Here is a 25,804-nt window from a genome sequence, read left to right on the forward strand (position 1 = left end):
CGTCAGATCATCATCAGATCATCATCAGATCATCGTCAGATCATCATCAGATCATCACCAGATCATCGTCAGATCATCATCAGATCATCACCAGATCATCGTCAGATCATCATCAGATCATCATCAGATCATCGTCAGATCATCATCAGATCATCTTCAGATCATCGTCAGATCATCGTCAGATCATCATCAGATCATCGTCAGATCGTCATCAGATCATCTTCAGATCATCGTCAGATCATCGTCAGATCATCATCAGATCATCATCAGATCATCGTCAGATCGTCATCAGACTCACTGTATCTGGAAGCAGTGGAAGCTTCTGAAGGCTGATCTAACATATACTTGACCATGAGAAGATTATAAACCATCAATAAATGAAGTCATCAAAAACATCCCCAATGTTTCTATCCATACATCAACACCAGCCATAAAGGGACTGAATGTTGCTGAACAGTCTGTTGGTCGCTTTGCTCAACGCTGCACGTAATGTCACATAAATATGACTGTGGTGTTTGGATGTTTCGCTTTGATATGATTATGCTGTAGTTGAGTATGAGCAGGTTTGTGCTGGCTTCTCCTCTTCAAAGCGTCTCTGGAGTTTTATTCCCACAGTCCCAGTGTGGATCTGCTGAGGAGATTCAAAGACATTCTCACCAGAAGAGAGTGTCCCAAAAGACTGAGTTATTTATTTATTTAGACATTAGACTGCAGAGGAAAAAACAAGAAATGGCCTCGAGGTCTACAGACTATATATAATGCACCACTGCAGGAACGCTTTGATTTAAAAAACACTTCACATGTCATGACATAATGTTCCACAATAAGAGAGTGATAATGTGAGAGGGAACAAACTGGAATGTTTCTGAGTAAACCGGCACGTTTTTATGGAAGCCCATTTCTGCCACACTAAAAAAGCTAAAAATTATGAGATAAAAGCCTAAATAATGAGATAAAATGTCTAAATTATGAGATAAAGGTCTCAATTATGAGATAAAAGCTTCAATTATGAGATAAAACCCACAATTATGAGATAAAAGTCTCAATTATAAGAAATAATTAGATAAAACGTCTCAATAATGAGATATGGGAATGAATAATGGGATAAAAAGGCTAAATTATGAGATAAAAACTTAAAATGACAACAATTAAAATTGACAAAAGGTCAAAATTACACTACAATGCTCTGTCTGAAGTTAAACTGTAGTAGACGGCTGCATATATGCGTATAATTTTATTCCTAATATTATCAATCTTACTAGTAAAGAAGTTCATAAAGTCATTACTGCTGTGTTGTTTACAAACGTCAGAAGTTGAAGCTTTTTGTTAATTTAGCCACTGTATCGAATAAATACCTAGGGTTGTGTTTGTTGTCTTCTTAAAGAGTTGAGAAATAAGCAGATCTGGCAGTTTTTATGGCCTTTCTGTATGCCATCATGCTCTCTTTCCACAAATTGTGAAAAACCTCCAGTTTTGTTTTCTTCCAGCTGCGCTCCATTTTTTCTGGCTGCTGTTTTAACAGACACAGTCTCTATGTGATAATATCTACAGTAGGTGAAAGAGTCTCTATGTGCTGGGATTTAGCTGACTCTGGTGACGTGAGACAGCTAGCAGATGGTTGGTTTAGCCAGTTTGTCTGCTTCCTGACCTGGGCCCCAGTGAGTCAAGGTTTAGCTCTAAGACTATGTGCCAAATTACTAGAGAGAAGAGCAGCACCAGCCCAGGAGGGATGAATGCCGTCTATCTTCAACAGCTCAGGTCTGCCCCAAAAACTTTTCCAGTTGTCTATGAACCCTATGTTATTATGCACCACTTAGACAACCAGCCATTGAGTGATGATAATCTGCTAACTCTTTCATCACTCCTTTTAACAGGGAGGGGACCAGAGCAAAAGACTGCCTTTGACATCGTACTTGCGAGTTTACACACCTCTTTAATGTTAATTTTGGTGATCTCCGACTAGCGAAGTCGAACATCATTAGTGCCGACGTGAATAATAATCTTAGAGAATTTACGATTAGCTTTAGCCAGCACTTTTACATTAGCTTTGATGTCAGGCGCTCTGGCTCCCGGTAAACATGTGACTATGGTGGCTGGTGTCTCTATTTTCACATCCCGTGTAATAGAATCGGCAATAACTAGGGCACTTTCAACAGGATCCTCAGTGGGTGCGTCACTGAGTGGGGAGAACCTGTTTGATGTTCTAATCGGAACGGAAGAGCGGTTTTTTGATCCGCGACTATGCTTTCTCATCGTCACCCAGCCCTGCTGCGCGGGCTCAGCCGGAACCAAACAATGAGTGTTCACTTAAGCCCCGTTTCCACCAAAATTACCCGGAACAATTTGTACCAGGAACTTTTTTACAGGAACTTTTCTCCCCCCCAGACCTGCAGCTGTCTGCGTTTCGACCGCGATAAAGTTCCGAGAAGATTAGGCAAATTAGTCCGGTGATGTAGGACTGCGCGCGACTGCTCCTCCAAAATCAGTGAAGGACAGTAATCATTTGTGTGTGTACCGATTGAAAGATTTAGTGGACTGTTTACATGAGACGTTATCTAAACCGATCTGGTGTTTACATGTGATGACTTCAATCGCAATCATTTTGTCACATGCAGTTTGTCTGCCGCACCAAAAATGTCAACGCTGTTTTCTCCAGCAGCTGGAGTGTGTTAACTGTAGCCATAGCAACTCTTAACGGCCACCAGGACTAATACAGTATTATTTATAGCTATTTGTTGTAAAGTGTAATAATCATCTCAGAAAAAAAAATCTTCTGTCAGGCGCAGTTAAAGTAAAAACTGCCTGGGGCAATATACGCTGTGTCATTACTCCAACATTATCTTCATAACTTACAAAATAAAAAGTTTACCCCTCAGAAAAATTAGCTTTCTTCTCTTGTCAACATGAGCGCGGCGCGCGCCGTCACGTCATGTAAGGACACACACTTATAGTAATCGGCCGGGTCGTTTACATGGTGAAAAAAAATTAATAACGAGTATGGAAGAGATTCAAGCTGTGCTGCTTTTGCTGGTTATGTATAGGTTTACTAAAGAGGTAATTAACAACGACAGAAAAGAGCACTAATATGCAGATTCAGCAGCATGCAGCATATTCAGAAAGCTTGTAAAGCTAGATTTAAAATGACAATGTATATTATTATCAGCTATTACGGACATTGAACGTGAGATGGCTGAGACGACCGCGCGCCACCAGACAGAGAGCAAATACTGATATTTACTGAACGCAGAACGAACCTCGCAAAAGACTTTTAAAAATGCCGGTTGAACTGCGTGAGCTCAACCAATCAGCATGTTCAGCGCCCAAGTCCCGCCCTCGAAAGTTCCTGAACTTTGAAAAAGTACTACCTCGCGAGCAGGGCCGTTTGGAGGGGGAAATATTTACCCGGAACTTCAATTTTACCCTGGTTCCTGCGGTCTAAACACACGAAGTACCACCCAAAGTTCCTAGTTCCTGGGTAAAGTTCCTGTGGTGGAAACGGGGCTTAAGCTAGTCGCATCCAAAGCAGTATCTAAAAATCTCCAATGGAGATAGATATGCTAAACATGTAGCATGCAGTGCAAGTGACAATGACAGGAGAAGAAGACATGGCTTAGCGTATCTGTTGATGAACTAAATTTATGATCTAAAATTATGATCCAATTTATTCAACTAAATATACAAATAACATTAATGAATGAGGTCTTATTTAATTCTATAAACTATAACACTGATCTGCCATCATTGTCTCTCTCTGATAAATTAAAATAAGCTGATAACATCACTGTTTACTCCAGAACGACTGTACAGCCCAATCTAATTTTGTCGCAAAATTATCCTGTTTGACACTGAAGCTGCTCTGACACAATCGTGATTGTAAAAGCGCTATATAAATAAAGTTGATTGATTGATTGATGAAGACAAAACTAACCACAGTTGTTTGATGAACTCAGAAAACAGGAGACCAGGGTGCTGGGATGGAACCAGGCTAGCGAACAGCTAACACGTGGTAGTAATTTAGATTAAAAGCTAGTGATGTCAAATTTAACTTGATAGGCTATATTAAAAAATATATGGTGATGAGTAAGTTATATTTAGCAGTATAGATAACAAAGAAAATATATCAAATAGAGATTCAAACGCAGCTATACAGAGCTACAAACGCTGAGGCAGGCAGGAGCAATCGATCAGGAGCAATCGATCAGCCAGCCACCACAATTATGAGATAAAAGCTTACACAATGAGATAAAAAGTGAAAATGATGTTGTTTGATTTGTTTTATTTATAATTCTTTCATCATGTTGACTCTTCTGTCCTTATTGTGATTTACAGACGTGTGTTTTGTTGATGAACAGAGCTGTGTGTGTAAAGATGATGATGATGGGAAGATGAATGACCTGCAGATGTTTATTAGAGAACATGGAGGTCCTCCTCCTCCTCCTCATGTCAGACTGACCTCCCTCTCCTGGGAAGGGTCAGGGACTCTGATGCTAATGACCTCTGACCTCCTGCTTTAACAAGCCGTGATGTCACTAACCCAAATGAGTAATATCGGGATCTGTGGCTCAGGAAGGTCACTTCCTGTCACCACACTCACTGATCGGGATGAAGATATTCCGTCTCCTTTGAATGCTAATTTTTCCAAACTTTCCCAACATTATTAAATGCTGCCAGGAAATATTTAAACAATTGGAGTGGAAAAGCTCCAAACAGACTGAAGCTGATTACATAAGGAGGAAATGGAAGGAAAGCGCCTCAGAGGACCGACAGATGGAGGAATAAATCTCTGCGCATATTAATGAACACGTTTGGGAAGGGAAATATTGTTCCCTGTCATATCAGAGTGGTTGAGAGAGTCACTGAACACTGACCGCGGGGCATGTTGTCCCGACTCACCGTCAGGGTCTCGTCTCTAACGTCACATATCTCAGAAATCATCATAAATTAGCCATCGAAGCTTAAACACAATACATTCTGTGGAGACTGCCTTTACACCCTTCAGCGCTCAGTGTCGGTGCGTTCAACTTCTCCTTCAGGCACTTGTGATTGGTTACACAAACGGCTTTGATTTAATAGCAATTTTAGAGGCCAGATTATTTAGTAAAACGTGTTTTGTATAAAATATAAAATGTTTCGTTCCTTACATTTGCTTTACAGTAAACGTCTTCAACTTGCTTTCACTTCATGTGTTCTTTATACGAGAAAAACCCTTTCTCTGAATTACTAACATTTACGTTCAGACACACATTGATGTAAATAATAAACAGCTGGAGTGTGTGAGAGCTTGCGGTGGTGTTCCTCTGCAGATGTTGGAGGCGCTGGGATTGATCCGAGCACGGTGAGGATGAAGCAAATCCCACGGGATTATGATCCACATGTGGACAGATCCACGGCAAACACACCGGGATTGATCTTCTTCAGCCACTCAATGAAACTCACACACACACACACACACACACACACACACACATCTAATTTAAAGTCTCCGCTACGCGTCGGGGTCCTGATCACTCTGGCGGGGTTTATTCTGCGATAACAACCGGCTGGGTGGACATTAGCCCTTACATATGACATTCTTCTGTCAGACAAATGCAATCTGAGTTAAAAACTCCAGGCTAACGCTAATCCCTGCAGTAGTTGTAACGTTAGCTGTTTTTGAAGTCCATAAAAATGCAGCTGTCCGTCAAATAACGTGCTCCACACGATGGGTTAATAGAGCCTTCTGATTCCAATCGGTGCGTTTGTGTCAGAAAAATCTAAAGCGTTATAAAGGAAACCCGCCGTGAAGTCTTCCAGTGTAACCCACGGCTGTTTAAGCCACAAGATGGCGCCAGCGTTAAGCACAGAAGTAGAACCGGTCAAGATAACTCGCAGTACCCGGATGAGCGGTGTGTGTTATCTGGGAATAACACACCGCTGGAATGGGCGATGGACCAATCAGAATCAAGTATTTCACAGAGCCGTGTAATAAAACTAATGAAAATAACCGTAATGTTTGCCCTTCTGGTCCAATATTGCACTGCAAACACCAATAACAGCTATAAATGTGTAAAAGTGGGATAATCCACGGCCTGCATTATAACCGTTATCTCTAGCCGGATTAACCCTCAGAATGAAGCGCTGCGAGCTTTGCTAATAATGACCAGACTGAGGCTCACGAGTTGAGAAACACATCAGAGGTCAGAGGTCATCAGTGTCTGAAGGTCAGTTTCATCACAGAAACTCTTTCTCTTCATTTCCTCACACGTTTCTCAATCCACCCGTCCAGAGATCTCCGTATTCATTGAGTTTCACAATCACATTACACAAAGACAGTGCTAAGAGTCACACACGCATGACCTGTGAACTCGCCTGACCTTTTGACCTTCATCAATATTAGATCTATTTATAGAACGAGTTCAAGTCACCTGACACACATCTGAGCGGGAGAAACAGACGCATCACTTCCTGTCACACTGACACAATAGCGACTAATATTAACACAGGGTTATTCCAGAGCCTCTCCTGCGTGTGTGTGTGTGTGTGTGTGTTTCATCAGAATGGACATGAGCTGTATTTATCTGATGAATCGCTTCAGCTCGGGATCATTGAGCACACGCGTGATCTTAACGTGTAAATCATTATAATAAGAACATGTGCTGAGATATTAATGACCGGGTCAGCGCTGTATAAACACCGTCATGAAAACACACACATGAAGAATAAAGCTTTATTAGTCCTGATCTGGGGTCAGCCGTCTGTGGGGCTCCTGGAGTAAACAGGAAGAGCTCTGCCTCCAATAATACACTCGGCCCAGAGAGACGACCCTCACACACACACACACACACACACACACACACACACACACACACACACACACACACACACACACACACACACACACACACACACACACACACACACACACACACGTTGGTCTATGTGGTTTACAGGGACTCTCCACAGGCGTAATGGTTTTTATACTGTACAAACCGTATTTTCTATCCCCTTACACTGCCCCTAAACCTACCCATCACACACACACACACACACACACACACACACACACACACTTTATGTATTTGAATTCCATATCAAATCCCATATGCCTTCGGATTAAATGCTTTTAATAAACTCTTAATAAACTTAAAGGGTTATTTCATCCAAAAATGACCGTTCTGTCATATTTAATCTCCTCGTTTTACTTCTGCTGAACATTAGATTAGAGATTACAGAAACATAAATCTGACATTTAGCCCTCAGTGTGTGTGTGTGTGTGTGTGTCTGTGTGTGTGTGTGTCTGTGTGTGTGATATGTAGGTCTAGGGGCAGTGTGTGTGTGTCTCTGTGTCTCTCTCTGTGTGTGTGAGTGTGTGTGTCTCTGTGTGTGTGTGTCTCTCTGTGTGTGTGTGTGTGTGTGTGTGTGTGTGTGTGTGTGTGTGTGTGATATGTAGGTCTAGGGGCAGTGTGTGTGTGTGTGTGTGAGTGTGTGTGTCTCTCTGTGTGTGTGTGTGTGTGTGTGTGGTGAAGTCATAAGCAGCCCGTTTCCTCTCATTCATCGGTGCGATGGGAACGGCTTTGCTTTCCTTCCTCCGGCTCTGCAGAGCAACTATTGTCTTCTGTTTGTGTCTTTAAGTCGCACAATTCTCGGCTCTTCCTCCTCATATAAATAATACGGCCGAGAGAGTGTGTGTGTGTGTGAGAGAGTCCTCGAAGAGCCGTGATTGGCCGGATCCGCTCCTGTCACATGTCCTGATGTCAGCAGTCTCCGGAACGACAGCGAGCTCAAGCGGACAAACGCTCTAAATCTACCGTATTTAATTAAAACATTAAATAACTGCTGTACAGGTCATCCGGGTCAGCCTGACCCTGACCTCTGACCCTGGTTAGGCCAGGATGTCGCTCCTCTTGCTGCACCACACCACCAGCGCCACAGATATGTATACGCAGATACCTCATTAGCGACTGTTTCTATGGGCCGCTATACGCTAGCCGTCTGCCATTTTAGAACGATCAGAGCCGGTCGCGAACGCGTTTTCTGACCAATCAAATGTCACACTGCACACGCAAGCTGTGACTGACAGGTCAGGAGCAGAGCATGTGGAGAGCGGGAGCCGTCCGCTGGGCATCTGGCAGCGCTCCTCTCGCTGAGCACTCGCACCTGACACGGGCTTTACAAATACACACTATAATATCGCCCATTCTGCCACATTACCGGCGTTCTCCTCCGAGATGAGCTGTGATTTATGACGGGCAGCATATCTGCTGAAAATGCCCCGTTCCCAAACACAGGCATATAATAAGTTCACTTGAGAAATGTAACATTAATGTTAAGATGCGCTTAGTTTAATCAGTTCAACCGGCCTTGGAAGTTTGGGACACATCGTCTGGCAGTGATGTGTTTTCGTGTATTTTATGATTTATTCCACAGCGCTGGGTGATTGTGAAACTCTGGAACACTGCATGAGGTTTGGTGAAATCGGTGATCCTTCATGTTAATCAGGTCAGGTTGATGAAGAACTAGCACCGTGGCTTTAATGCAGCGCGAGGAGCGCGGTCAAAAACAGACACCAGACTCGCGGACCGAAGAACAGCAGAAATACGATCGGCTCCTCTTCTTTAAATACTCTTACATTCAGTTTGATTTAAACTCCTTCAAAGGGCCAATGTTTGTTTCCACATTTTCCAGTTCTGGAATACTGGGAACTGAAATTCAAGAACCACGAAGCCTGTTACTAACAAATGTTACGTGTTTTTGTGTAGATCCAAACATTATAATTGCTAAACTAACACAGACGCCTCACCTGAGAAAGGTTTCTTCGGGAAGGTAAACCGCGCCGGTTTACAGAGTTTCAGAGAGTGATGATTGACAGCATCTGAAGTGTGGACCGTTCTAAAATGGCGGCTCGTGCCTGGAGCGTTCGAATGAGGCATCTACATATACATATCTATGACCAGCGCCACCATGGCCAGCGTGAGGCCATCAGGGTCAGTCAGCCTGACCTCTGACCCCGGTTAGACCAGGATGTCGCTCCGCTTGCTGCACCACACCACCAGCGCCACCATGGCCAGCGTGAGGGCATCAGGGTCGGCTGACCTCTGACCCCTGACCCCGATTAGACCAGGATGTCGCTCCGCTTGCTGCACCACACCACCAGCGCCACCATGGCCAGCGTGAGGTCATCAGGGTCGGCTGACCTCTGACCCCTGACCCCGATTAGGCCAGGATGTCGCTCCGCTTGCTGCACCACACCACCAGCGCCACCATGGCCAGCGTGAGGTCATCAGGGTCGGCTGACCTCTGACCCCGGTTAGGCCAGGATGTCGCTCCGCTTGCTGCACCACACCACCAGCGCCACCATGGCCAGCGTGAGGTCATCAGGGTCGGCTGACCTCTGACCCCTGACCCCGATTAGGCCAGGATGTCGCTCCGCTTGCTGCACCACACCACCAGCGCCACCATGGTCAGTGTGAGGCTGACGGGGCCGAGGATGAGCAGGGTCAGCGTGAGGTCATCGGGGTCGGTCAGCTGACCCTGCTCCAGGCTGCAGTTGGAGAAGAAGAGCTGATGGGTGCGGATGATGAAGCGCTCAACCTGAGGATTGGGCCAGAAGCAGCCGAGACGCAGAGCATTCGCCTCCGTACATAAGGAGAAGACATGGTACTCTCTGAGGAGACACACACACACACACACGTTAGGTTACACTGTGCAGAAGGAGAAGACATGATAATCTCTGAGGACACACACACACACACACACACTGCACGTTATTATTAACATCTGCTCATTTCCTCTTGAAGGCAATCAGTGCATCAGTCATTTCCTGTAGTCAGAGAAGCGCTCGCATTCAGCTGTTCATGAGTGTGAGGAGTGGACACGCACACACACACACACACACACCCCACACACACACACACACACACACACACCACACACACACACACACACACACACACACACACACACACACACACACACACACACACACACACACACACACACACACACACACACACACACACACACACACACACACACACCACACACACACACACACTGTTTATCTGCTGATGTTATCATAGAGAAACCTTGAAGATGAAGCACACACACACAAACACACCAGTGATGTGCGGGTCAATGTATAAACAACCTGCACCCGACTGACGTTTTCAACTAACCCGCCGCAACTCGGACCGCAGAAAAGAAAATATTGTAACTTTACCCGACCTGCATTCTAACCGTAGTAACGTTTAACGCTCCCTGATATAATATCCATTACAGCTTTTCTCAATTGTTTACACACAAATTCTGGTACTGGAGACACAATGTCCACAACATGAGCATCATCACAACTCATGCACCGACCCCTGAACCCGTTCTGCTAAACTACAAGCACAGCTCCTGCTTTACACTCAAACCGCAGCTCTAAAACACACTTTTTCAAAACACTACACACAATTCTCTGGTTTTGGCACAATTTTCATGCAGAAAATATCTTGTTTTCACAAGGAACACACTGCCATTCAAATACACACACTGCCTCATCACCAGGGCAAACACCATCACACAGTTTAACAATCAGCAATCAGAGCTTTAGCATAAAAGGCCAACAGGGGGACGCAGCAAAGTTTTAGTTCAGTAAATCCTTCTGTTGTGTTGTATGTAGTGTATGTGCAGCTTTGTGTTGGTTGGGAATGGGATGTACACTGTGTACATTGTTTTTGCTGGAAAAATAAAATAAAATGTTACTGTGTATTTGTTTGTTCTGAGTATAAAAACAATATTCTCAAATATTCTACAACACACTTATGTTTGTACTGTCTGTAGTAAGTGTAACACTGAACCAAAAAAGGCCTCAGTCATGATGATGAATGGAGAAGAGTTGTCCATTGAGCCCATTTGTTCGGCTGGCTCTTATAAATGTCTACATATGATGGTTTGTGTGTGTCATTTGAAAATAAAATCCCATTTTGAGAAGAAATAACATTGTTTTGAATGTAAAGTTTCATTTTGCAGGAGAATTGAGGGGTTTTGCCCATTGTGTGTGTTTTTTGTTGGATTTGTGTGTAGAGTTCTGAGAATATGAGGCATGCTTTCAGAAAATGTGTGTAAACAATTAAGAAAAACTGAAATCCAGCCTGAGGAGCAGAGAAACGTCTCCGGCTGTTCTTGAGGCGGCTCATCATTGTCCATTTCAGCTGCCTAGACATCAAAGCTAATGTAAAAGTGCTGGCTAAAGCTAATCGTAAATTCTCTAAAATTATTATTCACGTCGGCACTAATGATGTTCGACTTCGCCAGTCGGAGATCACCAAAATTAACATTAAAGAGGTGTGAAAACTCGCAAGTACGATGTCAAAGGCAGTCTTTTACTCTGGCCCCCTCCCTGTTAAAAGGAGTGATGAAAGAGTTAGAAGATTATCATCACTCAATGGCTGGTTGTCTAAGTGGTGTCTGCAAAATAACATAGGGTTCATAGACAACTGGAAAAGTTTTTGGGGCAGACCTGAGCTGTTGAAGATAGACGGAATTCATCCCTCCTGGGCTGGTGCTGCTCTTCTCTCTAGTAAATTGGCACATAGTCTTAGAGCTAAACCTTGACCACACACACTTCATCAGGTGAGCCAACCTCACACACACACACACACACACACACACACACACACACACACACACACACACACACACAGTCTCACATCACCAGAGTCAGATACACACACACACACACACACACCCACCTCTCACACACACCTCTCTCTCACACACACACACCTCTCACACAAACACACACTTTTCAAAACCTTATTAAGCTGAACTCATAGAGATGAGTAAATATAAGTGATGTGTGTGACGTTGGCTCACCTGATGAAGTGTGTGAGGTTGCATCTGTCGTCTGGAAGGATCTGACTCATGTCAGCTGTGAATCTTTCTCCGCATCTCTCCATCTCCTGCAGCAGGAGACTCTGATTACACTGGAGCCGCGTGAAGGACGGCTCAGCGTCTGTGTGTGAAGAGACACGCATCAGTCTCTCACACACACACACACACACACACACACACACACACACACACACACACACACACACACACACACTCACACTCACACTCACACTCACACTCACACTCACACTCACACACTCACACACTCACTCACACTCACTCACACACACACACACACACACACACACACTCACACTCTCTCTCTCACACACACACACACACACACACTCACACTCACCTGATAGCCCTCCCGCCGTCATCACATTCACTGCTGACAGAAGAACAGATTAATGAGCTTCATATTCTGTGCAATCATTCACTTTCAAAAGTCAGATCTGATGAGTCATCTGTCATTAAACTCACTATCGACTAAACTCACTATCGACTAAACTCACTATCGACTAAACACACTATCGACTAAACACACTATCGACTAAACTCACTATCGACTAAACTCACTATCGACTAAACTCACTATCGACTAAACTCACTATCGACTAAACTCACTATCGACTAAACTCACTATCGACTAAACACACTATCGACTAAACTCACTATCGACTAAACACACTATCGACTTAACTCACTATCGACTAAACTCACTATCGACTAAACTCACTATCGACTAAACTCACTATCGACTAAACTCACTATCGACTAAACACACTATCGACTAAACACACTATCGACTAGACCAGCCTAGACCAGCCTAAACCAGACTAGACCAGCCTAAACCAGACCACACCAGACATTTTGACATCCGTCTTCTTCTATTTTGCTCTAAACTATAAATCAGGGTGTACTCACACTAGCCAGTTTGAACCGTGCCCGAGTGCGTTTGACCACCTAAGCGCGGTTCATTTGACTAGTGTGAGTACACCCTCAGTGTTTAATAAATGCTGTGAAATCATTGAACTTCACGAGACTCTACAAGAGTGATTCCTGAAAGGCTTTCTGCAAAAACACAAACCCAAAAGTTGCTCTGGTTGGTGTAGCGCTATCCTATCGCGTGCAGAGGGAGTTTGACAGACAGCCGTCTATCCCCCCCCTCAGATTGAGCCGCCAATGTGGTTCAATTGTGCTTCGTGTGGCTTTGGCTTGTCAGGCTACTCTTGTAGAGTCTCGTGAAGTTCAATGATTTCACAGCATTTATTAAACACTGATTTATAGTTTAGAGCAAAATGGAAGAAGACGGATGTCCAAATGCTCATTTAGTGGAGTATTTACATAAACAAAGTTGATTCTGTCTTCAGTGAAGGTGAACAGTGTGAGAATATCAGATGTGTATCAGTGTATTGGATCCGTGCATTCGGCCTTAAAGTGACAGCAGCTTTGTAACTTTTCTACAAGTATTTAAATGAGTTTAAGTTAGTCGTCTGCTAGTGTGTCAGATGGAGCGTCACTGACTGGCTTAAACCATGATGGCATAATGTGCATTTATACAACTATAATACAATAATGCGGCGACATAAAGAAGGACATTTACTTTTGATACTTAAGTACTTTAGAAAACAAATACTTCTGTACTTTTACTCCAGTAAAAATCTGTTTTTACAGCTTTCACAGCAGTGCTGCTACTGTTACTCCGGTGATGAAGTTGTGTAGTTTGTCCGCCTCTGGAAAGCACACACTCGCCTCAGCGCTAATGTTGAGCTCTCAGAGTCTGGGGCTTGAACGGACAAACTCACTCCAGAAGTGTGTCAGCGTGTCCATCATGATGAGCTGTAGAAGGGCAGCTGATGATGATGATGATGTGTGTGTGTGTGTGTGTGTGTGTGTGTGTGTGTGTGTGTGTGTGTCAGCGTGTCCATCATGATGAGCTGTAGAAGTGCAGCTGATGATGATGATGATGTGTGTGTGTGTGTGTGTGTGTGTGTGTGTGTGTGTCAGCGTGTCCACCATGATGAGCTGTAGAAGGGCAGCTGATTATGATGATGTGTGTGTGTGTGTGTGTGTGTGTGTGTCAGCGTGTCCATCATGATGAGCAGACAGCCTGAATATGCCTCAAGAGAACTGACTACAGTCGAGAAAGACGACACATATCCCTACATTAGCCCTTAAAGGGGCAGTAGCCTTTACACACACACACACTCTCACTCACTCACTCACTCACTCACTCACTCACTCACTCACTCACTCACTCACTCACTCACTCACTCACTCACACACTCACACACTCACTCACACACTCACACACTCACACACTCACTCACACACTCACTCACACACTCGCTCACTCGCTCGCTCGCTCACTCACTCACTCACTCACTCACTCACTCACTCACTCACTCACACTCACTCACTCACACAATCACACCTTCACTCACTCACTCTCACACACTCACTCACTCACTCACTCACACAATCACACCTTCACTCACTCACTCACTCACTCACTCACTCACTCACACGCTCACACACTCTCTCACACACTCACTCACACACTCACTCACACACTCACTCACTCACTCACTCACTCACTCACTCACTCACTCACTCACACACTCACTCACACACTCACTCACACACTCACTCACACACACACTCGCTCACTCACTCGCTCACTCACTCACTCACTCACTCACTCACTCACTCACTCACTCACTCACACAATCACACCTTCACTCACTCACTCTCACACACTCACTCACACAATCACACCTTCACTCACTCACTCACTCACTCACACAATCACACCTTCACTCACTCACTCACTCTCACTCACTCACACAATCACACCTTCACTCACTCACTCTCACACACTCACTCACACAATCACACCTTCACTCACTCACTCACTCACTCACTCACTCACACAATCACACCTTCACTCACTCACTCACTCACTCACTCACTCACACAATCACACCTTCACTCACTCACTCACTCACACAATCACACCTTCACTCACTCACGCACACACTCACTCACTCACTCACTCACTCACACACACTCTAATGGCAGCAGCTGCAGGATCACAGCCTCAGTTGTAATCTGTATTAAAGGTGTCTCTGCTCTTCCTAATGGAACTCTGTCCAATTCTCCTTCGCAATTTCCTCGCAGTCCCTCAGGCTGAGTGTGTGTGTGTGTGTGTGTGGCTCAGGCTGAGTGTGTGTGTGTGTGTGTGGCTCAGGCTGAGTATGTGTGTGTGTGTGTGTGGCTCAGGCCGAGTGTGTGTGTGGCTCAGGCTGAGTGTGTGTGTGGCTCAGGCTGAGTGCGTGTGTTTGTGTGTGGCTCAGGCTGAATGTGTGTGTCTGTCTGGAGCTGAGTGCACGTGTGTGTGTGTGTGTCTGGAGCTGATTGTGTGTGTGTGTGTGTGTCTGGAGCTGAGTGTGTGTGTGTGTGTGTGTGTCTGGAGCTGAGTGTGTGTGTGTGTGTGTGTGTGTGTGTTTCTCTAGCTGAGTGTATGTGTGTGTCTGGAGCTGAGTGTGTGTGTGTCTGGAGCTGAGTGTGTTTGTGTGTGTGTGTGTAGCTGAGTGTGTGTGTGTGTGTGTGTGTGTGTGTAAAGCTAAGTGTGTGTGTGGAAAAGAAAGAGATTTTTTGTTATTCACAAAGGTCATTGTATTTATTTGTGAATCTAACTCATGTTTGTGAAACTCCTGCATATATCTGTGGATCTCATTGATTTGTGAAATTATTTATTTTTTGTGAATCTCTTTACATTTATTAGTGGATAATATATTTATTTGGAATAAATCAACAACGTTCCCCCATAGCTGTCCTCCGGGGTCGCACTCGAAGGCTGCGTTCGGCATAAGGCCGCCTCATCTCAAAACAGGGAATAAATCGCCGTTAACATCCGTCATCTTTTAAATATAATCTGAAGAAACGGCGGCACCGGCAGACAGACGTGCGAGCGTAGCGGTGTGTTTCAGAAGGTCACGCTTGTTTTTGTTTTTTAAGCTCTATTACCTCCAGCAGATGTTGAGGTACACAGGATTACAGCTGTTTAGTGCTTTTTAAACGTTTAGAACAGCACACTGCTGTCAAGACAAGAAACATTTCATTGTCATTTTATAAAGTTATAAACAATGTTCATTCATATAAACTGCGTGAGAGAGCAGCGAGGCTGAACGTGTTGGCATAGCAACGATACTTCCTGCCTGTGCGTCCTCCGGAGGACGTCTGGTTTAATTCTGATCGAGGACGCTCCACCGTCTGCAGCCCTACACAGGACGTGTCCTCCGGAGGACGCTCCACCGTCTGCAGCCCTACACAGGACGTGTCCTCCGGAGGACGCTCCACCGTCTGCAGCCTACACAGGTCGTGTCCTCCGGAGGACGCTCCACCGTCTGCAGCCTACACAGGACGTGTCCTCCGGAGGACGCTCCATCGTCTGCAGCCTACACAGGTCGTGTCCTCCGGAGGACGCTCCATCGTCTGCAGCCTACACAGGTCGTGTCCTCCGGAGGACGCTCCACCGTCTGCAGCCCTACACAGGACGTGTCCTCCGGAGGACGCTCCATCGTCTGCAGCCTACACAGGTCGTGTCCTCCGGAGGACGCTCCATCGTCTGCAGCCCTACACAGGACGTGTCCTCCGGAGGACGCTCCATCGTCTGCAGCCTACACAGGTCGTGTCCTCCGGAGGACGCTCCACCGTCTGCAGCCTACACAGGTCGTGTCCTCCGGAGGACGCTCCATCGTCTGCAGCCCTACACAGTTCGTGTCCTCCGGAGGACGCTCCATCGTCTGCAGCCCTACACAGGACGTGTCCTCCGGAGGACGCTCCATCGTCTGCAGCCTACACAGGTCGTGTCCTCCGGAGGACGCTCCACCGTCTGCAGCCTACACAGGACGTGTCCTCCGCAGGACGCTCCTTCGTCTGCAGCCCTACACAGGACGTGTCCACAGGAGGACACTCCATCGTCTGCAGCCTACACAGGTCGTGTCCTCCGGAGGACGCTCCATCGTCTGCAGCCCTACACAGGACGTGTCCTCCGGAGGACGCTCCATCGTCTGCAGCCTACACAGGTCGTGTCCTCCGGAGGACGCTCCATCGTCTGCAGCCCTACACAGGACGTGTCCTCCGGAGGACGCTCCTTCGTCTGCAGCCCTACACAGGTCGTGTCCTCCGGAGGACGCTCCATCGTCTGCAGCCCTACACAGGTCGTGTCCTCCGGAGGACGCTCCTTCGTCTGCAGCCCTACACAGGTCGTGTCCTCCGGAGGACGCTCCATCGTCTGCAGCCTACACAGGTCGTGTCCTCCGGAGGACGCTCCATCGTCTGCAGCCCTACACAGGACGTGTCCTCCGGAGGACGCTCCACCGTCTGCAGCCCTACACAGGACGTGTCCTCCGGAGGACGCTCCACCGTCTGCAGCCTACACAGGTCGTGTCCTCCGGAGGACGCTCCACCGTCTGCAGCCTACACAGGTCGTGTCCTCCGGAGGACGCTCCATCGTCTGCAGCCCTACACAGGTCGTGTCCTCCGGAGGACGCTCCATCGTCTGCAGCCCTACACAGGACGTGTCCTCCGGAGGACGCTCCATCGTCTGCAGCCCTACACAGGTCGTGTCCACAGGAGGACACTCCATCGTCTGCAGCCCTACACAGGTCGTGTCCACAGGAGGACACTCCATCGTCTGCAGCCCTACACAGGACGTGTCCTCCGGAGGACGCTCCACCGTCTGCAGCCTACACAGGTCGTGTCCTCCGGAGGACGCTCCATCGTCTGCAGCCCTACACAGGACGTGTCCTCCGGAGGACGCTCCACCGTCTGCAGCCCTACACAGGTCGTGTCCTCCGGAGGACGCTCCACCGTCTGCAGCCCTACACAGGACGTGTCCTCTGGAGGACGCTCCACCGTCTGCAGCCTACACAGGTCGTGTCCTCCGGAGGACGCTCCATCGTCTGCAGCCTACACAGGACGTGTCCTCCGGAGGACGCTCCATCGTCTGCAGCCCTACACAGGACGTGCCCTCCGGAGGACGCTCCACCGTCTGCAGCCTACACAGGACGTGTCCTCCGGAGGACGCTCCATCGTCTGCAGCCCTACACAGGACGTGTCCTCCGGAGGACGCTCCACCGTCTGCAGCCTACACAGGTCGTGTCCTCCGGAGGACGCTCCATCGTCTGCAGCCTACACAGGACGTGTCCTCCGGAGGACGCTCCATCGTCTGCAGCCCTACACAGGACGTGTCCTCCGGAGGACGCTCCACCGTCTGCAGCCTACACAGGTCGTGTCCTCCGGAGGACGCTCCATCGTCTGCAGCCTACACAGGACGTGTCCTCCGGAGGACGCTCCACCGTCTGCAGCCTACACAGGACGTGTCCACCGCAGGACGCTCCATCGTCTGCAGCCTACACAGGACGTGTCCTCCGGAGGACGCTCCACCGTCTGCAGCCCTACACAGGTCGTGTCCACAGGAGGACACTCCATCGTCTGCAGCCCTACACAGGTCGTGTCCACAGGAGGACACTCCATCGTCTGCAGCCCTACACAGGACGTGTCCTCCGGAGGACGCTCCACCGTCTGCAGCCTACACAGGTCGTGTCCTCCGGAGGACGCTCCACCGTCTGCAGCCTACACAGGACGTGTCCTCCGGAGGACGCTCCACCGTCTGCAGCCTACACAGGTCGTGTCCTCCGGAGGACGCTCCATCGTCTGCAGCCCTACACAGGACGTGTCCTCCGGAGGACGCTCCATCGTCTGCAGCCTACACAGGTCGTGTCCTCCGGAGGACGCTCCATCGTCTGCAGCCCTACACAGTTCGTGTCCTCCGGAGGACGCTCCATCGTCTGCAGCCCTACACAGGACGTGTCCTCCGGAGGACGCTCCATCGTCTGCAGCCTACACAGGTCGTGTCCTCCGGAGGACGCTCCACCGTCTGCAGCCTACACAGGACGTGTCCTCCGCAGGACGCTCCTTCGTCTGCAGCCCTACACAGGACGTGTCCTCCGGAGGACGCTCCACCGTCTGCAGCCCTACACAGGTCGTGTCCTCCGGAGGACGCTCCACCGTCTGCAGCCCTACACAGGACGTGTCCTCCGGAGGACGCTCCACCGTCTGCAGCCTACACAGGTCGTGTCCTCCGGAGGACGCTCCATCGTCTGCAGCCTACACAGGACGTGTCCTCCGGAGGACGCTCCATCGTCTGCAGCCCTACACAGGACGTGTCCTCCGGAGGACGCTCCATCGTCTGCAGCCTACACAGGTCGTGTCCTCCGGAGGACGCTCCATCGTCTGCAGCCCTACACAGGTCGTGTCCTCCGGAGGACGCTCCATCGTCTGCAGCCCTACACAGTTCGTGTCCTCCGGAGGACGCTCCATCGTCTGCAGCCCTACACAGGACGTGTCCACAGGAGGACGCTCCACCGTCTGCAGCCCTACACAGGACGTGTCCACAGGAGGACGCTCCACCATCTGCAGCCCTACACAGGACGTGTCCTCCGGAGGACGCTCCATCGTCTGCAGCCCTACACAGGTCGTGTCCTCCGGAGGACGCTCCATCGTCTGCAGCCCTACACAGGACGTGTCCACAGGAGGACGCTCCACCGTCTGCAGCCCTACACAGGACGTGTCCTCCGGAGGACGCTCCATCGTCTGCAGCCCTACACAGGTCGTGTCCTCCGGAGGACGCTCCACCATCTGCAGCCCTACACAGGACGTGTCCTCCGGAGGACGCTCCATCGTCTGCAGCCCTACACAGGTCGTGTCCTCCGGAGGACGCTCCATCGTCTGCAGCCCTACACAGGACGTGTCCACAGGAGGACGCTCCACCGTCTGCAGCCCTACACAGGTCGTGTCCTCCGGAGGACGCTCCATCGTCTGCAGCCCTACACAGGTCGTGTCCTCCGGAGGACGCTCCATCGTCTGCAGCCCTACACAGGTCGTGTCCTCCGGAGGACGCTCCATCGTCTGCAGCCCTACACAGGACGTGTCCTCCGGAGGACGCTCCATCGTCTGCAGCCCTACACAGGTCGTGTCCACAGGAGGACGCTCCATCGTCTGCAGCCCTACACAGGTCGTGTCCACAGGAGGACACTCCATCGTCTGCAGCCCTACACAGGACGTGTCCTCCGGAGGACGCTCCACCGTCTGCAGCCTACACAGGACGTGTCCACCGCAGGACGCTCCATCGTCTGCAGCCTACACAGGACGTGTCCTCCGGAGGACGCTCCACCGTCTGCAGCCTACACAGGTCGTGTCCTCCGGAGGACGCTCCATCGTCTGCAGCCCTACACAGGTCGTGTCCTCCGGAGGACGCTCCTTCGTCTGCAGCCCTACACAGGACGTGTCCTCCGGAGGACGCTCCACCGTCTGCAGCCTACACAGGTCGTGTCCTCCGGAGGACGCTCCCTCGTCTGCAGCCTACACAGGTCGTGTCCTCCGGAGGACGCTCCACCGTCTGCAGCCTACACAGGACGTGTCCTCCGGAGGACGCTCCACCGTCTGCAGCCTACACAGGTCGTGTCCTCCGGAGGACGCTCCATCGTCTGCAGCCCTACACAGGTCGTGTCCTCCGGAGGACGCTCCATCGTCTGCAGCCCTACACAGGTCGTGTCCTCCGGAGGACGCTCCCTCGTCTGCAGCCCTACACAGGACGTGTCCTCCGGAGGACGCTCCACCGTCTGCAGCCTACACAGGTCGTGTCCTCCGGAGGACGCTCCATCGTCTGCAGCCCTACACAGGTCGTGTCCTCCGGAGGACGCTCCATCGTCTGCAGCCCTACACAGGACGTGTCCTCCGGAGGACGCTCCACCGTCTGCAGCCTACACAGGTCGTGTCCTCCGGAGGACGCTCCACCGTCTGCAGCCTACACAGGTCGTGTCCTCCGGAGGACGCTCCACCGTCTGCAGCCTACACAGGTCGTGTCCTCCGGAGGACGCTCCTTCGTCTGCAGCCTACACAGGTGTGTTAATAGGCCAGAGGAGAACTGAGTCTGGTTTCTCTAAGGTTTATTTTTCTCCATCATGCCCTGATGGAGTTTCGGTTCCTTTGGTCGCCTTTGGCTTGGCTTGCTCAGTTGGGGACACTAACATTATGATCAGAGTTATTCAACTAAATATACAAATAACATTAATGAATGAGGTCTTATTTAATTCTATAAACTATAATACTGATCTGCCAACATTGTCTCTCTCTGATAAATTAAAATAAGCTGATAACATCACTGTTTACTCCAGAACGACTGTACAGCCAAATCTAATTCTGCTGCAGTATTGTCCTGTTTAACACTGAAGCTGCTCTGACACAATCGGCGCTGGAGAAGAGCGATAGAAATAAAGATGACTGAGTGACGCTCTCGGCCTCATCATAGTCTGAGAGGAAACCAATATATACCAGCAAAGACTTAAATTCCTGAATGAATGCAACTTTACTGCACACACACACACACACACACACACACACACACACACACACACACACACACACACACACACACACACACACACACACACACACACTTGTTCCTCGTGTTCCTGTCTGATCAATATTCGCTGTGATGAAGCGGCTCCCTGAGGAACTCTAATGTTTAAACGTTCAGTTGTCCTTGTGGGAAGAAGAGAATATTTGAAGAACCGTGTAAAATCATCCATCAGCAACTGATACACACACACACACACACACACACACACACACACACACACACACACACACACACACACTCACACACACTCACACTCACACTCACACTCACACTCACACTCACACTCACACTCACACTCACACTCACACACTCGTCGATACTGACCTTTACAGTGATAGCAGAATTGTTTATGTACTGTTTCGCCACTAGAGGTCAAGTTAAAGGCACAGTATGTAATTTTCCATCTCTTACTCAACAAAGAGGCGTGTCTTGACTCGTGAGTGGGCGGAGCTTTAATTCTTCAGCTCGTGTGTGTGTGTGTGTGTGTGTGTGTGTGTGTGTGTGTGTGTAAAACGCAGTGCTGTTTAATCACATCACACATGTGAGTGTGTTAAAGTGATGTTATAACGCTACTATGAGCCGCTTGTTGACACTGCAGTGAGCGAGATCATATTAGGCGGTAACACACGGCACTCTGAGCGGTAAATCAACAACAGCAGATTAAACCAATAAGACTAACTGTGTTGAGCTGGAGAACTATCATTAGTTTCTGTCCATCAATGATCCAAACAGTGTCTAATAAACACATCAGATATTAAAGTGGCGATGGTGTTGCCATGGTTACTACACAATAACACCGGTGGGGTGATGAGGTCACTGATAGGCGACGCACACACACACACGGGCTGTGTCCTGGTTAAAATCACTGATTTTCTGGATTTAAACACTCTCACAATCTATATAACACTGACATATATAACACTGATCTATATAACGCTGATCTATATAACGCTGGTCTATATAACACTGATCTATATAACGCTGATCTATATAACGCTGGTCTATATAACACTGATCTATATAACGCTGATCTATATAACGCTGGTCTATATAACGCTGGTCTATATAACGCTGGTCTATATAACGCTGGTCTATATAACACTGGTCTATATAACACTGGTCTATATAACACTGGTCTATATTACACTGGTCTATATAACACTGGTCTATATAACACTGATCTATATAACGCTGGTCTATATAACACTGGTCTATATAACACTGGTCTATATAACACTGGTCTATATAACACTGATCTATATAACGCTGATCTATATAACGCTGGTCTATATAACACTGATCTATATAACACTGGTCTATATAACGCTGGTCTATATAACGCTGGTCTATATAACACTGGTCTATATAACACTGATCTATATAAGGCTGATCTATATAACGCTGGTCTATATAACACTGATCTATATAACACTGATCTATATAACACTGGTCTATATAACACTGATCTATATAACACTGATCTATATAACACTGGTCTATATAACGCTGGTCTATATAACACTGATCTATATAACACTGGTCTATATAACGCTGGTCTATATAACAATGACATATATAACACTGATCTATATAACCCTGATATATATAACGCTGGTCTATATAACACTGATCTATATAACGCTGATCTATATAACGCTGGTCTATATAACACTGGTCTATATAACACTGGTCTATATAACGCTGATCTATATAACACTGGTCTATATAACGCTGGTCTATATAACACTGGTCTATATAACACTGGTCTATATAACACTGGTCTATATAACGCTGATCTATATAACACTGGTCTATATAACGCTGATCTATATAACACTGGTCTATATAACGCTGATCTATATAACACTGGTCTATATAACGCTGATCTATATAACACTGGTCTATATAACGCTGATCTATATAACACTGGTCTATATAAAACTGATCTATATAACGCTGATCTATATAACGCTGATCTATATAACACTGATCTATATAACGCTGATCTATATAACGCTAGTCTATATAACACTGGTCTATATAACACTGGTCTATATAACGCTGATCTATATAACGCTGGTCTATATAACGCTGGTCTATATAACACTGATCTATATAACACTGGTCTATATAACACTGGTCTATATAACGCTGATCTATATAACACTGGTCTATATAACGCTGGTCTATATAACACTGATCTATATAACACTGGTCTATATAACACTGGTCTATATAACGCTGATCTATATAACACTGGTCTATATAACGCTGGTCTATATAACACTGATCTATATAACACTGGTCTATATAACACTGGTCTATATAACGCTGATCTATATAACACTGGTCTATATAACGCTGGTCTATATAACGCTGGTCTATATAACGCTGGTCTATATAACACTGGTCTATATAACACTGGTCTATATAACACTGGTCTATATAACGCTGATCTATATAACGCTGGTCTATATAACGCTGGTCTATATAACGCTGGTCTATATAACACTGGTCTATATAACACTGATCTATATAAGGCTGATCTATATAACGCTGGTCTATATAACACTGATCTATATAACACTGATCTATATAACACTGGTCTATATAACACTGATCTATATAACACTGGTCTATATAACGCTGGTCTATATAACACTGATCTATATAACACTGGTCTATATAACGCTGGTCTATATAACAATGACATATATAACACTGATCTATATAACCCTGATATATATAACGCTGGTCTATATAACACTGATCTATATAACGCTGATCTATATAACGCTGGTCTATATAACGCTGGTCTATATAACGCTGGTCTATATAACACTGATCTATATAACACTGGTCTATATAACGCTGATCTATATAACACTGGTCTATATAACACTGGTCTATATAACACTGGTCTATATAACACTGGTCTATATAACACTGGTCTATATAACACTGATCTATATAACGCTGATCTATATAACGCTGGTCTATATAACGCTGATCTATATAACGCTGGTCTATATAACACTGGTCTATATAACACTGGTCTATATAACACTGATCTATATAACACTGATCTATATAACACTGGTCTATATAACACTGGTCTATATAACACTGATCTATATAACACTGATCTATATAACACTGGTCTATATAACACTGGTCTATATAACACTGGTCTATATAACACTGGTCTATATAACACTGATCTATATAACACTGATCTATATAACACTGGTCTATATAACACTGGTCTATATAACAATGATCTATATAACACTGGTCTATATAACACTGGTCTATATAACACTGATCTATATAACACTGGTCTATATAACGCTGGTCTATATAACACTGATCTATATAACACTGGTCTATATAACACTGGTCTATATAACACTGGTCTATATAACACTGGTCTATATAACACTGATCTATATAACACTGGTCTATATAACGCTGGTCTATATAACACTGATCTATATAACACTGGTCTATATAACACTGGTCTATATAACACTGGTCTATATAACACTGGTCTATATAACACTGATCTATATAACACTGGTCTATATAACACTGGTCTATATAACACTGGTCTATATAACACTGATCTATATAACACTGATCTATATAACACTGGTCTATATAACACTGGTCTATATAACACTGATCTATATAACACTGATCTATATAACACTGGTCTATATAACGCTGATCCATTGGGTATTTTAATCCAGAAATACTTACACATTGTGCCTTTAATATAAAAGAATTCTGCATAGACGAGTTCGATCTGTAAATGCAAACCAATAGACTCGACGCATGTTCAATTGTTTTAATTTTTCACTTTTAAAGCAATGTTCACTTCATATGAAGGCTACGTACTAATATCGTAATGCATTTTATTAAAGTAAGTTTAATTATTTAATTTCTAATAATTACGTTCCTGCCGTGGAGCTGAATTTAGCAGTGAGAAGTGTGTAGTCTCGTGAAATCTTAGTGTGGTGACAACATGCGTCACACACAGCCGTCATATCTGATTCATCAGCACACACACACACACACACACGCACACACACACACACGCACACACGCACCAGCGCTAGTGTCACTCTTCATCACACTCGTCAGACTGTCCTCCACACTCAATCATTAATGATGATCTCTCGAGATGGCCGCCACTTCAGTATCAGGGTCTGAATATGATTATTATCGCTTCAGGACCGTCGTATACGGCTCCGCGCAGCTGAACAGATCACTGCATAAGATCATAATGAGTGCTTGGGACACCGGTTTACTGATGACACTTTGGTTTTTGTAATCCAAACTCAAAAATTATATATATTTTTTTAATTTTTAATTAAGATTTTTTAATTAAAATGTAATTAAGATTCATCAGCCACTCTATTGGATATTGGCTTTTCAAATATAAATAATAAT

At 46.5% G+C, this 25,804-nt stretch overlaps 1 protein-coding gene across 2 annotated transcripts in view; it reads right to left on the minus strand.

Moving 5' to 3' along the window:
• Window positions 1–4,259: 4,259 nt before the first annotated feature.
• The window catches only part of LOC137063814 (receptor activity-modifying protein 3-like), a 29,447-nt gene continuing 7,902 nt past the window's right edge, over window positions 4,260–25,804 (minus strand). The window contains exons 2-4 of one of the 2 annotated variants that reach the window (XM_067435082.1): window positions 12,215–12,244; window positions 11,839–11,977; window positions 4,260–9,643 (exon numbers count right to left, since the gene is read on the minus strand). In XM_067435082.1, coding sequence (XP_067291183.1) covers window positions 9,388–9,643; window positions 11,839–11,977; window positions 12,215–12,244 — 425 coding nt within the window. In that variant the 3' untranslated portion in view covers window positions 4,260–9,387. Of the gene's footprint in view, window positions 9,644–11,838; window positions 11,978–12,214; window positions 12,248–25,804 lie in introns of both variants that reach the window. The other variant, XM_067435081.1, reaches the window with a different exon arrangement.

The sequence above is a fragment of the Pseudorasbora parva genome, chromosome 24, assembly GCF_024679245.1.
Source record: "Pseudorasbora parva isolate DD20220531a chromosome 24, ASM2467924v1, whole genome shotgun sequence".
Taxonomy (NCBI): Eukaryota; Metazoa; Chordata; class Actinopteri; order Cypriniformes; family Gobionidae; genus Pseudorasbora; species Pseudorasbora parva.